Source organism: Erythrolamprus reginae, chromosome 1, assembly GCF_031021105.1.
Source record: "Erythrolamprus reginae isolate rEryReg1 chromosome 1, rEryReg1.hap1, whole genome shotgun sequence".
Classification (NCBI taxonomy): domain Eukaryota; kingdom Metazoa; phylum Chordata; class Lepidosauria; order Squamata; family Dipsadidae; genus Erythrolamprus; species Erythrolamprus reginae.
The window spans coordinates 19,621,325-19,637,327 of record NC_091950.1 but is presented as its reverse complement, the minus strand read 5'-3'; the positions used below and the strand labels follow the sequence as shown (position 1 = coordinate 19,637,327).

Genomic DNA, 16,003 nt, shown 5'->3' with positions numbered 1-16,003 from the left:
TGTTATTCTGTTATTAAAAGTGATCTTGCTGCTTGTTTTCGTGCCATGTTTTATAATAAAGAAACTCACGCGGTCTACTTCTTTTCATACTTTGGCAGCCTTATCTATTTCAGAAAATCAAATATTATCTCGCCTTAAGAAGTGCCCCTGCCTTCCATCCTTCCCCCAGCTATGCAATAGCCAGGCTATTATTGGATATTTAAATATGGCTTATGGTGTTTGTCTTGGTGGTTGAGATGGTGTGTCTGTCTCCATTGCTTAGTTACTCGAGGTGTTCAAATACAGCAGGCACACAAACAGGTAGAAAGAGGAACAACAGATGAATCCTTGAGGTCTAGGACAGCAGAAATCCACAGCTCCGGTTAGATTCCCGTGGATCAGTTCACTGGCATATAAATTGGGAGTGGGGGAGAAATCACCCCAGTAAGTAATCTGTAAATTTTGATTAGGTCCCTTCACCTTTTAGATCTGAAGCTCCGGGCTGCTTGCTTCTCCTTCTTTCCACTCAGCCTCAGGGGTGGGCTAATACCCAGACGGGGTGGGGTATGGGGACGCAGTGGGGGTAGCAAAAATGGAGCTCCACCCCAGAGCACCCAATTTGCACCAAAAGACGTTGCAAGAAAATGCAGGGTGTCTTCTTTGGGCAGCCTCTGCGTTCTTCCCGAAAGTTTGAAAAACCCCAAAGCCGGCGATTCTGCTACAAAGAAAAGTGTCTATGAAAAGTGCAAGGAGATAAGATCTGGGATTAATTCTATGTGATCTGGGTTTCTGCCTCCCCCTCCTTTCTGAATGGCTATACAGTGTTCCCTCGATTTTCACGGGTTCGAACTTCGCGAATAGCCTATACCACGGTTTTTCAAAAAATATTAATTAAAAAATACTTCACTTTTTTTTCCTATACCACGTTTTTTCCCACCCGATGATGTCATATGTCATCGCCAAACTAATAGTTTTTGCAAATAAATAACAAAAAAAATAATTATTGTTAATAATAGTAAAAGTACTGTGTTCAGTTCTGGAGACCTCACCTACAAAAAGATATTGACAAAATTTAACGGGTCCAAAGACGGGCTACAAGAATGGTGGAAGGTCTTAAGCATAAAACGTATCAGGAAAGACTTCATGAACTCAATCTGTATAGTCTGGAGGACAGAAGGAAAAGGGGGGACATGATCGAAACATTTAAATACGTTAAAGGGTTAAATAGGGTTCAGGAGGGAAGTGTTTTTAACAGGAAAGTGAACACAAGAACAAGGGGACACAATCTGAAGTTAGTTGGGGGAAAGATCAAAGGCAACATGAGAAAGTATTATTTTACTGAAAGAGTAGTAGATCCTTGGAACAAACTTCCAGCAGACGTGGTTGGTAAATCCACAGTAACCGAATTTAAACATGCCAGGGATAAACATATATCCATTGTAAGATAAAATACAGGAAATAGTATAAGGGCAGACTAGATGGACCATGGGGTCTTTTTCTGCCGTCAGTCTTCTATGTTTCTATGTTTCTATAAATAATTATGTTTATAAATATCAGGATCACTAAGTGTCTTATTCAATGGTGAGTACCAGTAATAATGGTGAGTAAATGGTTGTTGAGGGAATGGGAAATGGTAATTTAGGGGTTTAAAGTCTTAAGGGATGGCTGGTGATACTGTCCACAGCCAAAAATGGTGTATTTACTTCCGCATCTCTACTTCGCGGAAATTCGACTTTCGCGGGCAGTCTCGGAATGCATCCCCCACGGAAATCAAGGGAACACTGTAATATTCTCTAGCGCAGTGTTTCCCAACCTTGGCAACTTGAAGATATTTGGACTTCAACTCCCAGAATTCCCCAGCCAGCGAATGCTGGCTGGGTACTTCTGGGAGTTGAAGTCCAGATATCTTCAAGTTGCCAAGGTTGGGAAACACTGCTCTAGCGCAGAGGTCTTCAGAGCTGGCTGGAGAATTCTGGGAGTTGAAATTCACAAGTCTAAAAGTTGCCAGGTTTGGGGACCCCCTGCTCTAGAAAATTAAATGAATGATGCTTGAAACCGAATGTTTTGCCAGAAACCTTGATTTTGTTGGGTAGTCTGCAGGAAGGAAGGTTAAGACTGTTATGTGGAATGGAGCATTTTGGGATGTTCACTTAGGCTGTGAAAGTAGCAAGGGACACTTTAGATTGTTTCCTTTGAGTAAGTGATTATTGGGTGAGTGGCCACTATAATCATGAAGGCACCTTTCTGACCGCATGGAAATACATCAAGCAATGGCTTTGCCTTTTTCTAGTGGCTTTGTGACAGGTGAGGCGTGAAAATTAGGGCTAGTCTCAAAAGTTGTGAATGCTCCAATACTGGAAGTTTTTAAGATGTTGGATAACTATTTGTCTGAAGTAACGGAGGGTCTCCTGCCTAAATAGGGAGTTGGACTAGAAGACCTCAAAGGTCCCTCCCAACTCTGCTCTGTTCTATTCTATTCTATCCCATTATTCTATTCCATTGCATTCCATTCTATTCTATTTTATTTATTCCATTCCTGTTCTGTCTTGGTCCCTCCAGAGGCAAACACCAACCCAGAAAGAGAAGCCAGACACACTGGTAAAAAGCAAAGGCAGTTTATAGAATTCAAAGCGAACACAGGTAACAGAAAATGTCCTTACAAACAGGAACACGCTGAAACTTCAAAGATGTTTCACGAAGGCCATGAAGTAAAACAGGATTCTTTCTGTCAAAAACAACACTGGAGATAACAAACATACGCCTCCCCCAAGTCTTCCAGTCTTCTAGGCCACAAGCCAAGATCAGAGACGCCGAGAAGCAAAGCAGGGTCACAGAACTTCCAATTGATAACGCTCCACATGGCTTAAAGGGCTTGCCTGCCTTTTAAACCCTGCTGAGGAGAACCACACCCAAACCCAGCTGTTGCCAATTCAGTGATGCCAATACCTTTCTCATTGGTCCCGTCTCTGAGCTGCACGTCGCTGTCTCATGTCAATTATAGCCTGTGTTTCCTCATCCAATGAGGCCAGGCTCCTGGCTGGGGAGAGCCCCCCCCCCCCGGGGCTCTCAGGCTGCTCCCCCTCATCCTCTTCCTGACTTTCCTCTCCCCCGTCTGCCTGGTCCTCCCCCTCCTGTTCACTGTCCTCCTCCTCTGGGCCTGGATCCAGCAGAGACGCAGCCGGTCCCTGAGGAGCCTCAGGCTGAATCACAACAATTCCATTCCTTTTTCTTCTATTCTATTCCATTCCATTCCAATCCCATTTTTCTATTCCAATTCATTCCATTACTCTATTCTATTCATTAAAAATGTAATTAATTAAAAATCAATACATTTCCTTTCCACGTCTCCCTTGGACTGCTAAATACTACACTTATAAGACTATCCAAATAAGAATATTGAATACAAAATAGTTACCTATAGACAAATATTTGGAATGTATATATATCAATATATATATATACTTATATAAGTATAAAAATATTGTTTACCCCATCCCCCTCCTACTTCTTTTTTTTGTACTCCCATCCCCCTTTTTTAAAAAATAACCTAATAAAGTATATTTTTTTAAAAAATCAATAAAAATTGGTGGGTGGTGTTGTGAGAACCAAAAAGTCCAATTGCCTCTTGAAAAAGCACCTTTGGGACAACCATGACTTGGATGGTTGAGACTCTCCCTATAGGCTCCCAACTCTCTTGTTCTGTCTACCCACTGCAGGTCCAAAAGCTTCCTGCTTGGACAGGATGAAGGCAGCTGCTGTGGGACCCCCAGGCCAGGATTCCCGGGACCACCTGAAGCTGCCACGCATAGTTTGGACCAACCTGGTCTTCCAGGTTCCCCGGAGTAAGATCCCACCTGAAGGTAGGGGTGTGTGTGTGTTTGTGTGTGTATGAAGTTTCCACCTCAACTGAACTGTCCAAATGTAATGTCTGTCTTGCTGTTTCGAAAAGCTAGATGTGAATCTCTAGTGTTGAAAGTACAGTGGTGCCTCTACTTATGAACTTAATTCGTTCTGTGACCAAATTCTTAAGTAGAAAAGTTTGCAAGTAGAAGCAATTTTTCCCATAGGAATCAATTTAAAAACAAATAATGTGTGCAATTGGGAAAACCACAGGGAGGGTAGAGGTCCTATTTCCTCCCAGGAGATTCCTAGAGAGGCCCCACAGAGGCTTCTCCCCGCCTTTTCTGGCCCTGTTTCCTCCCAGGAGATTCCTAGAGAGCCACCACAGAGGCTTCCCCCTGCCTTTTCTGGTCCTGTTTCCTCCCAGGAGATTCTGAGGGAGGCACCACGGAGGCTTCCCCCTGCCTTTTCTGGCCCTGTTTCCTCCCAGGAGATTCCTAGAGAGGCACCACGGAGGCTTCCCCCTGCTTTTTCCAGCCCTGTTTCCTCCCAGGAGATTCCGAGGGAGGCACCACGGAGGCTTCCCCTTGCTTTTTCTGGCCCTGTTTCCTCCCAGGAGATTCCTAGAGAGGCACCACGGAGGCTTCCCCCTGCCTTTTCTGGTCCTGTTTCCTCCCAAGAGATTCCTAGAGAGGCCCCATGGAGGCTTCCCCCTGCTTTTTCCGGCCCTGTTTCCTCCCAGGAGATTCCGAGGGAGGCACCACGGAGGCTTCCCCTTGCTTTTTCTGGCCCTGTTTCCTCCCAGGAGATTCCGAGGGAGGCACCACGGAGGCTTCCCCCTGCCTTTTCTGGTCCTGTTTCCTCCCAAGAGATTCCTAGAGAGGCCCCATGGAGGCTTCCCCCTGCTTTTTCCGGCCCTGTTTCCTCCCAGGAGATTCCGAGGGAGGCACCACGGAGGCTTCCCCTTGCTTTTTCTGGCCCTGTTTCCTCCCAGGAGATTCCTAGAGAGGCACCACGGAGGCTTCCCCCTGCCTTTTCTGGTCCTGTTTCCTCCCAAGAGATTCCTAGAGAGGCCCCATGGAGGCTTCCCCCTGCTTTTTCCAGCCCTGTTTCCTTGCAGGAGACTCCTAGAGAGCCACCATGGAGGCTTCCCCCTGCCTTTTCTGGTCCTGTTTCCTCCCAAGAGATTCCTAGAGAGGCCCCATGGAGACTTCCAGCTGCCTTTTCCGGCCCTGTTTCCTCCCAGGAGATTCCTAGAGAGCCACCACAGAGGCTTCCCCCTGCCTTTTCTGGTCCTGTTTCCTCCCAGGAGATTCCTAGAGAGGCCCCATGGAGGCTTCCCCCTGCCTTTTCCGGCCCTGTTTCCTCCCAGGAGATTCCTAGAGAGCCACCACAGAGGCTTCCCCCTGCCTTTTCTGGTCCTGTTTCCTCCCAGGAGATTCCTAGAGAGGCCCCATGGAGGCTTCCCCCTGCCTTTTCCGGCCCTGTTTCCTCCAGGAGATTCCTAGAGAGGCACCAAGGAGGCTTCCCCCTGCCTTTTCTGGTCCTGTTTCCTCCCAGGAGATTCCTAGAGAGGCCCCACGGAGGCTTCTCCCCGCCTTTTCTGGCCCTGTTTCCTCCCAGGAGATTCCTAGAGAGGCCCCACAGAAGCTTCCCCCTGCCTTTTCCGGCCCTGTTTCCTCCCAGGAGATTCCTAGAGAGGATGTTCAGTAATAGTAAATAGATAGGGAAATTGTATCTCTTTGAGTTGAGGAGAAGCCAGGCACCCTAACCCTAACCCAAACCCTTGACATGAGTGACATCAAATTGGCCACCTTTAAGCCAGTCACATGACTTTTAAGCCACTCCATCACATGATCATCAAGTCACTCCCACCTGGTCACATGGCTGGCAAGCCACACCCACAAAATAAGCCACACCCACAGTGTGGTGGTAAATTTTTTTGCAGCCCTTCACTGCATGTAGAGCAGTGTTTCCCAACCTTGGCAACTTGGAGATACAGTATTTGAATGCTGGCTGGCGAATTCTGGGAGTTGAAGTCCAAATATCTTCAAGTTGCCAAGGTTGGGAAACACTGATGTAGAGCATCCTCTTGAATGTCATCCTATTTCCATTCTCTCTCTTTAGTAACAACTAGAAAAACCAGGAGGCAAGAGGGAAATTTGACAGCGACATCCAAACACAGTTTCAGAAGCGAAGGGGGAATCATAAAGAGAAAGAACAGAGAAGGAATATTGCTGCCCCTGTGGACAGGTGGCAGCCAGGTAAACCCATCACCAGGTGGTCTTGTGTCCATACTACCAGGATCTCTAGATACGAATCCACCACTTTCGCCTTCCCCAAAGAAGACCTTGGTCACCTCTGAAAAGCAGCCCCCCCGAAAGATCTTAGTTGACCTTCGACCCCTCCTGGAGAATGCCATGGATCCACTGGACTCTCGGGAGAAGAAGCCATTGGAGAAGCAGAAGAGATCTCCTGCCTCCATCTCTGGTGACTCCAGAAAGGAAGGTCTCCCAGGAGAAAGAGGAGGAGGAAGAGGAGTAGTAGAAGGAGGAGGACGAGACCAGGCTAACGAACCGCCTGCTGTTTTCCCCAAGGATCGTGAGATTCCCAGTGTTCATCTCTTCCTGCCTCCTCTTGAAGCCTCCAAGCTTTACAGGAAGAAGATCAAGATCTCCAAAAGAAACATTTGGGCCCCTCCGGGAGAATTAACACGGCTTCGGAAGATCTCCTTGCCCACCATCCAGAGTTTCCAACCACAGCTCCAAATGCCACTTCTCTTCTCCAAGACTGACCTCCGGAACCGTCGTCCACTCCAGGACAAGAGACCAGCAGAACAAGGAGGACCAGAAGAGGTTTCTTGGGAGTCGGTGGGAGCATTTGTACTTTGGCGGGAGGCTGGCCGGTTGTGTTCCCACAAACTGGGGGGCTGGGTTGGAGGTGGGGGATTCCTGGTCTGTGTAGGGCAGGGGTGGGTTCTAACTCACCTCGCTTCCGGTTCGCTTCCTCCTGCGCTGCGCGGCTGTGCCTTGCGCGCCTGCACAGTGCTGAAAAATCCAAAATAAATAAATAAATAAGCCAAAAACAAGATGGCTGTCAAGCCGATGCAGAAGTTGGTAATAAATTAACAGGTTGCCATGCTATCTATAGAAGGCCTGATGTTTATGGGAACGTGGGAGGGGTGATTTTCAAGAGGGAACAGATGCAGCCACAAAACATTCTTTCGAGAGGTTCAAGGCCATCCCATGCCCACCCACCTGGGTGGAAGTAGGAGGGCTGGCCACGCTGGCACAATCTGAGTAGGCAACATGACAAGTTTGTGGGTAGGAGGGACAAGGGATCAGAACTTTCAACTGGGTGGGAAACTTAGATCCAGATTTCCCAGTGTGGGTGCCAGGATGGCTCCGGAAATAAATTGGAATTTTGAGGAGTACTTTGACTTGAAATCTGATTTAGTTCGGTTTAGTGATGGGCTCCTATGGGTAGCATCAGTTATACAAAACCAGTAGAAAAAGTAGTGGTCACGTATGCAGAACCGGTAGAAAAAGTTTGCATTTTTTTCTTTTTCCCCCCATCTGGGCTCTGGGTATGTTTTTTCTATTGTAGTAAATGAGGTTGAATGTGTATAATTTTACAAGAGCTGTGCATGCGTGCGTGTGTGTACATACACATACAGTTTATATAGTAGATGATGTATATTTTTGTGTGCCCGTGTGTAATATGTATGTACACATATGGCATATATATGCATAGAATTAAATAGTATATTTTGGATGTTCAGTAATAGTAAATAGGGAAATTGTATCTCTTTGAGGTGAGGAGAGGCCAGGCACCCTAACCCTAACCCTTGACGTGAGTGATGTCAAGACCTTTAAGCCCCCATCACATGACTATCAAACCACTCCCAGCTGGTCACATGGCCAGCAAGCCACACCCACAAAATAAGCAACGCCCACAGTGTGGTAGATTTTGCAGCCCTTCATTGGTTCGGATGCTACCTGGAACCTTGACAATGGTGGTGACCAGTGTTCCCTCTAATTTTTTGGGGGGTGGGCGGAAAAGTATAGTGTCTGAGCGGCAGTCCCTTCGGGACTGTGTGGCACAGAAATAATAAATAAATAAATAAACAAACAAACAAACAAACAAACAAAAAACCCACCCTGTTTTGCCTCAGAGAATTTCAAAATAAAATACTGTACTGTGTGTCTATAACAGTGAGTTCATAATAGGGCAACTCTATCAATATCAAAATGCCACTTAAATAGTTGAGCTAGTTTCAAACTAGATTTTGATTTTCTTTCTCTCTTCCTTACTCCCATTCTTTTTCTTTCTCTTTTCCTTCCTCTCTTTTTTCTATCTGTTTCTCTCTCTTCCTCTCTTCCTCTCTCTCTCCTTCCCTCTCACTCTTTCCCTCTCGGCTTCTGGGCAGGTTTGGAAAACTCTGAGTTGATGATGATTTTTAAGTGAGCGATTGCTCACTGCTCAGCTTAGAGGGAACTATGGTGGTGACTGCACGAAACTCTGCTTCTGCGCATGTTCAGAAGAAAAAATAGATTAAAAAAATAAAAATAAAGCCAACTTTCTGCTTTCCGTTTTCCCAGCCGACAGCTTCCTCGCCAGATTTTCAACTTCCCACCCACCTGCTTTTGCAAAAGCTGCAGGAAACTACGACTAGTAGCAACCATTTGCTGATTGCAAAAGTCCTGCGCTCTTTGCGGGAAGAGCTGCTGAGGAGCCATGCATGTGAATCCGATCAAAGGTAAGAATCAACCCCTGCCTTCTCTTCCTCCTCCTCCTCTTCCTCCTCCAATGCCTTCCTGGCACTTTTCTGCAGATAGAACAATACTCTGCTCTGGCCAGTAGCATTAATGATGGATGGATGGATGTTTATAATGTTTTTTTAAAAAGTATTGGGGTTTTTTTGGGGGGGGTGTTGTATAATTTTTAAAAAAATTAATTGATTTTTTTATTAACGAATGCACAATACAAAACAGAAATCAAAGAGAAGTACAGTAGTCCCTCACCTATCGCTGGTGTTACGTTCCAGACCTGGCCGCAATGGGTGAAATCCGCGATGGGGAATTTATCGACTGATAGTACTTATTTAAGTATTTATATTGTAATTGTTTGGTAAGTTTTCATTGTTTTAATACTTCCCACACAGTATTTATTTTAGATACAGTATTTAAATACAGTATTTACAATTTTAGAATATTTTTTTTAAAAAAACCTGCCGATCGACTTCCTCAGAAACCCGCGATGAAGTGAAGCCGCAGTAGGTGAAGCGCGGTATAGCGAGGGACTACTGTATGTACACATTTGAAAAGAAAAAAAACAAAATACATAAAGTAAAAAGTAAAACAAAATCCTAACTAACAATCCTGGGCCTAGAAAGCCTAGAACTACGGCGCCTAAAGCACAATCTGAGTATTGCCCACAAGACCATATGCTGCAACGTCCTACCGGTCAATGACTACTTCAGCTTCAACCGCAACAAAACAAGAGCACGCAACAGATTCAAACTTAATACGAACCGCTCCAAACTTGACTGTAAAAAATATGATTTCAACAATTGAGTTATCGAAGCGTGGAACTCATTGCCGGACTCAATTGTGTCAACCCGTAACCCCCAACATTTCTCCCTTAGACTCTCCACGATTGACCTCTCCAGGTTCCTAAGAGGCCAGTAAGGGGCGTACATAAGTGCACTGGTGTGCCTTTCGTCCCCTGTCCAATTGTCTTTCCTTTCTCTCACTTATCATATATATTTTCTTTCTTTCATATATCCTCTCCTCTAAGTTCACTTTTACCCTTATATATATTACTACATGTCTATTTTTCCCCCTATGTATTTGTGTATTGGACAAATGAATAAATAAAAAAATAAATAATACAAAACAAAAAAAATTTAGAATGACAAAAATAAAATAAAATGACAATTGGAGAGATATTTTGCTCTCTCCTTCTTTCCTTATTATATTTTGTAAATTTACAATATAATATTTAGCTTGCGGATTGCCATATCTATATTTTTCACGCTTTCCTAAATTCACTCTATCTTTCTTAGCGACGAACAGAAATATTAGCATCTCATTCCGTTTTAAAGTTATAACAAAAGAACTTCACAAAACTTTAAAAGTAAAAAGGAAGTAATAATAGTAATGAGGAAATAGAACAATATAAAATTTTAAATAGGTTTTAGAAATGTATTTTTCTGTCTGTTATAGATAGACCGCTTATTAAATCTAATAGTCTAGAAAAGGATATAATTTTTTTATTGTTTTTCACACCTCACAGAGAATCCAATTCACATGCCTCAAATTAAAATACAATACAATATAATATCAAATGCCAAATTCTTAATCAAATTAATCAATTTTTTCTAATTATTTATCCAATTTATTCTGGTACATATTGTTCATCCAGTGCTACCTCCTTTCCAAATCCAGATTTTAGATATTGTTCTTCGCCTTCATTTGCACCTAAAGTGCTATAGCTATCTAAATTTCTCTTGGCTATTTGCTGTTTTTCATAACTACGTCAGTCCATTTCTTGTATTCTTACTTAACTCATTCCTGCTTTTATTTTAAAAAACCCTCATTTTATCGTAGCTGTCCGTAACAAAAGAAATATCCAAATTTAGTTCTCTTTAAAACCCAGGAAGGAAAGAAAACATTTTTTGTTGTATGCAGCCCTGAGTCCATCAGGAGATGGGTGGCTTATAAAAGCAAACAAATAAGTAAATTATTATTATTATTATTATTATTATTATTATTATTATTATTATTAATTAGATTTGTATGCCGCCCCTTTCCGTGGACTCGGGACGGCTCACAACACAATAAAGCAATTCATAACAAATCTAATAATATACAATATACAATTTAAAATTTAAAATAGTTAAAAAAAACCATTTTTAAGCAGACATACCTACAAACATACCATACATAAATTATATAGGCCCGGGGGGAGATATCTCAATTCCCCCATGCCTGATGACAAAAGTGGGTTTTGAGAAGTTTACGAAAGGCAAGGAGGGTAGGGGCAGTTCTAATCTCTGAGGGGAGCTGGTTCCAGAGAGTCGGGGCCGCCACAGAGAAGGCTCTTCCCCTGGGGCCCACCAACCGACACTGTTTAGTAATAAATAAATAAATAATAAATAAATAAATGACTGCTGAAAAAAAAAAACCCAACCAAACAAACCCGGTAGGACAATTGGGCAAGTGGGAGGGTAACCTGCTTAGATTAGATTATATTTATTCGATTTATATGCCGTCCCTCTCCGCAGACTCGGGGCGGCTCACAACAATGGCAAAAACAGTACATAGTGACAAATCTAAAATCCACAGTGGTGTAGTAGTAAAAACTTTGGTAGCCCTTCACTGGCTGCACAGCAGTGCTATTGCTTGTAGGCAAAACAGAAGGAAGGAAGGAAGTTCACACGAGACGTTTGGACAAAGAGAACAGAAATGTTTATTCTCTCTGGGTATACCAAAAACGGTTTGCAAAGCGGGTACTCTTCCCAAGGGAAGAGACACTTGTACAGAAGCTAAAGAGCAGGTTATATAGGTTTTACAAATCACAAAGGTACATAGAATTCCTCAACTTATCATAGGGGTACACAGAATTCTTTGCCTAAATGTGGTCTACATCCTGTTTCTTTCCCCTGGAGATGAATAGCACCTTATATGGTTTATTGGGTAAACAGCAACCATTTATCTTGTTAAACAGCAACCATTTATCTTGTTAAACAGCAAACATTTATCTTGTTAAAAACAGATCCCAAAATGACAGTCACAAGATAAGGAAAAACAGGAAATCCTAATCTTGTTAAAGACAGAAACTACAGACAGCAAAGACTGATATTCTTAAAATAAAACTTAAATTATTTTATACACAATGGATTTTTCCTTCAGAAGGAAGGAAGGAGTATAAGGTATGTTCAGCGCCTTATTTATTAAAAATAATAAAGGCGGGAAATAAGTAAGCAAATTAACAATTGGCCTGACTTATGACCGTAATTCTGGGCTCAATTTCAGTTGTAAGTTGAGGACTATGCATACGGCAAGAAAAGAATAGGGCAAATTTTATGAATTTCCTCCTACAGATTCTCTCTGCGTGTTTTTTTCAGGGAGGAGCAGGAAAACTTTGTGGAGCTTTCTCGGATCCAGTCCTGGAAACAGGGCAAAAGAGCCAAGGGGGAGAAGGCCTTTGACGTCACTGATAGGGAAACGGCCAAGAACAGGTTGATTAGATTGATCGGGAATCGCAACAGCTTCCCTCAAGACACAGGTGTGTTATAGGGGGCCCCGGAACCTTGAGCTGCTACCTTAGAAGAATCTTGCTGGATTAAGACAAAAAAAACCCCACTCCTTTCGGGGCCTGGATTCCCGTAGAAATATATTAAAAGGTTGGAAAACCATCACCTGTACCCAGTTCCTGCTACCATCATCATTTAAAGACCCCATAATCTCTTGGATTGGGTGGAATCTGGAATGGAGATAGCAGTGTTTAATGGCTGGATGCCCTTCCGGTTGCCTGTCAGCGTTCCATTAACATCCGAGAAAAAAATCAGTCCAAACCTCGGCCTTCTCTCAAGTAACAATTTATTGACAGAGCCATGTTGGATGCGAATTGTAGTCATCCTGATTGCTGCAGTGTAGCATAAATGTTAGAATAGGAATATATCATATTATATATATCTGGACCTCTAGCATAAAAATGCTCTGCTGACCCTGATTCTATTATAGCCAGGATAGGACGGTATTAACTTGCTTAAGTCTGCACTTCTGGTGAATTTGCAACAGGAAGACAACTGACCATAAAAGGGTTCAATAAACTGATAAACAAATATACATCACTCCAAACAGGACGTTATATGATCAAAGGGGGAAATTTACATTGCCAGAAGCAAAACAGGACGAGACTGTGATAAAAGGAGATTGGTTGTGATAAGGCAGAAGGCTTCAGAGAAATTAGGTGTGAGAAACATTTGCTCAAAGGAAATTATTCAAGGGAATTGGTTTGTGATATCTGGGGAAAGGAAGGACTCAAAGATATGTCATATTTGAAGTTATGTTATTGGACGTTTGTATATCACTTGACACGTACGTGTAATTATCCCCATCTGCTTATGCTCCCAAATAAAAAGAGGTACACGGCTCCATACTGTGCCACTTCACCCAGAGAGAAAATGTGTCCAAGTCTTCTTTCTAGGATTCGCGTTCGTGAGTGACCCCACACGTCTGGGTTGCTCTTAGCCCCTCTGAAGACATTGTCTTGATCAGGGACTTTGCAGCACCGCACCTGATACTAACTTTTCCTACAGTTCTCCGCCCAGGTTAAGTTTCATCCTTTGTCCCCACACCTACAAGTTCATCACATGGACCATTCCGGTTCTCTCACCATCCACGATCCTCCCCCATACTTCCAGCTGGTGCTGAACAAAAGATGACCTTGAATCTTCTTGAAAAAAATTGTGCCCCTTTCATACAACCATCCCTCCCCAATTCCTACAGTACTATTGTGGGAAGGCCAAAGTCTCTAACTCAAACTGCAGAAAAAAACAATTGCTGCCAACCTGCCTTCGATTGAGGACCTGTGAGTCCAAAAATGAGTCCAAAAATGGGCTGTGAAAATATTTACTGACCCCTCGCATCCTGGACACAAACTATTTCAACTGCCACCCTCAAAACGATGCTACAAAGCATTGCACACCAAGACAATTAGATACCAGAACAGTTTTTTCCTGAACGCCATCACTCCGCTAAACAAATAATTCCCTCAACACTGTCAAACTATTTACTAAGTCTGCACTACTATTACTACTAGTTTTTCCCCATCATTCCTATCACCCATCTTCTCCCACTTAGTATGACTGTAACGTGTTGCTTGTATCCTTAAGATTTTTATTATTTCCTCATTGCTTATTTGACCCCTATGATAATCATTAAGTGTTACACTTCATGATTCTTGACAAATGTCTCTTTTATGTACACTGAGAGCATATGCACCTGCTGTGGTTGGCTCCTGCCCCAGCTCCTGCCCCAAGGAATGTGGATGTGGGGGAAACATCCACATGCCACAGGCCTGTTTTGCTCCCGATAGAATCTCCCGACGAAGTCTCCTCTGACGAAGGAAGCGTGAGTAGCAGGGAAGAGGGGAGTTTGGCAGACAGCCCAGGAGGAGATCAATCATCCATATCATCCCTGGATTCTGAACACGAATGTATGACAGACCCATGCATGCGTAGAGTGATGCATAGGAGAGAACAACTGAAGGATTATTACAGGAGCTAAGTGAGGCCACCTGTGGTTGGGTGGGACTGCTGTAATTAGTGCTACAGATAAAAAAAGCAGCGTGCTGATTTAGCCTCATGGAAGTTTATCTGATTCATAGTTTTGTCAAGATCGTGGTTTTGCTGTTTCCCTGTTCAAGATCGTGTGTGGACTTTCTGGACTTTGGAATTGGACTCAATTTCCCAGTTACTGGGTGAGAAATTAGATTGCATTTAACCTGTGCCTTGTGTGTACCAGAAAATCCCTTTGACATTTAAAAAGGGAGTTTTTTCTGCTTTTCTGTTGATAAAGACTTTTGGTTTTCCTTCTATCGTGTGGTGTGTGTCCTTTTGGACCAATTACCCTGTAATTACGGGTGGTTGGGACACGCTGGCAGAACATGCCCCAAAGACAAATTACTTGTGTGTCCAATCACACTTGGCCAATAAATAATTCTTTTCATCGCAATTGCAGCTTTGTTTGCTGAGTCTGTAAACCGCATAGAGGGCTGTAAATAGGGGTGGGCTGCTGCCCGGATGGGGGGGGGGGAACACAGTGGGGTAGCGAAAATGGAGCTCCACCCCAGAGCACCCAATTTGCACTGAAAGATGTTGAAAGAAAATGCAGGGCATCCTGCATAAGCCAAGTCCACAGTGTAGTAGTAAAAACTTTGGTAGCCCTTCACTGCTGTAAAGCAGTGCTATTGCTTGTAGGCAAAACAGAAGGAAGGAAGGAGTATTGTGTATGTTCAGCACCTTATTTATTAAAAATAATAAAGGCGGGATATAAGTAAGCAAATAAATAATATCTACTGATCTACCTGTAGAGATAGAGGTCATGTAGAGATTGTGTGCAGCAAACTGCCTAGCACAAGCAGCCTCACACACCTACATGATCTCACCCAGTTCACACTGCCAGAATGATGCTGGACACTATCCCTGGCTGGTATGTGATCTCGTACAGGTTGTATTAACAGGATGTTCTTAAGGATTGACGAGGAGGATTCACCAGTAAAATTCTGTTGCTCTGTTACCTTTTGCTGCTTGGAGAACAATATAAAAGCCATAAACATTGCGAAGGCAGTCGGACATCTTAGCGACCTGCAACAACTGGTCTCTAACTCATCATCTACCTTAGAAGGTGCCAGGTGTTACGTTGAACCGCACAAATTACACGGCTCCTTGCAAGGATGCGCAGAGTATTCAAAACTGGTTGAAATGGAACCTAATCAAGAATTGTAAAAGTGGGTGGGAGGGTTTCTCCATTATACACTCATAATGCATTTTTTAAAATATTAAGCGCAAACCTGTCTCTTGTTCGTTTGCCAATTTTTCACAGAACTTGATGCGTTTGTTGAGATAAAGCTGAAGTTTTTCGTTGTTTTTGTGAGGCATATTGACGGTTGCCAATTTCTCATTTGGTTCCTTTTAACTGTTTACTTGCAGTGGTTCTCAACCTTTCTAATGCCGCGACCGCTTAATACAGTTGATGTGTGGTGACCCCCAACCATAAGTCTAGCGTCAATTCTCCCAACAGAGTTGATTGGCAGGAAGGTTAGAGGGACACCCCCACTGTAAACGCCTGATTGGTCGGATTGTAAAAATATCTTCCAGGACGCCAGCATAGAAGCTTTGGTTCCTAAGACCAGGGGAAATTTGTCTTTTCCCATGGTCTTAGGCGACCCCTGTGGAACGCTCCTTCGACCCCCAAAGAGGTCCCGACTTCCAGGTTGTGAACTGCTACTTTACGGCAATAATAATAATAATAATTTTTATTTATTAGATTTGTATGCCACCCCTCTCCGTAGACTCAGGGCAGCTCACAACAACAATAAAACAATGTATAACAAATCTAATAATTTAAAAGTCGCTAAAAAATCCTTATTAAAAAGCAAAAACATACACACA

General features: G+C 43.3%; 1 protein-coding gene across 4 annotated transcripts; it reads left to right on the top strand.

The window, feature by feature from the left end:
- The first annotated feature begins 260 nt into the window (after window positions 1–260).
- On the top strand, window positions 261–13,013 carry LOC139164371 (uncharacterized). Of its 4 annotated transcripts, none has more exons than XM_070746402.1 (5): window positions 261–423; window positions 3,696–3,839; window positions 5,947–6,689; window positions 8,421–8,578; window positions 11,951–13,013. In XM_070746402.1, exons 2-5 carry the CDS (start codon window positions 3,722–3,724, stop codon window positions 12,120–12,122), a joined length of 1,191 nt encoding a protein of 396 aa, XP_070602503.1. In that variant the 5' UTR covers window positions 261–423; window positions 3,696–3,721; the 3' UTR covers window positions 12,123–13,013. The 4 variants fall into 4 exon arrangements, with proteins under 4 accessions (XP_070602503.1, XP_070602512.1, XP_070602522.1 ...); XM_070746411.1 differs by having other exon boundaries at window positions 282–423; window positions 5,947–6,674; XM_070746429.1 differs by having other exon boundaries at window positions 307–423; window positions 5,947–6,083.
- The last annotated feature ends 2,990 nt before the right edge of the window (window positions 13,014–16,003 follow it).

Coding starts and splice junctions, on each gene's coding strand:
- LOC139164371 (XM_070746402.1), top strand. CDS start 3,722: ATGAAGGCAGCTGCTGTGGGACCCCCAGGCCAGGATTCCCGGGACCAC. Junction 6,690..8,420: donor AAGAGGTTTCTTGGGAGTCG/GTGGGAGCATTT, acceptor CCGTTTTCCCAG/CCGACAGCTTCCTCGCCAGA. Junction 8,579..11,950: donor GCATGTGAATCCGATCAAAG/GTAAGAATCAAC, acceptor TGTTTTTTTCAG/GGAGGAGCAGGAAAACTTTG.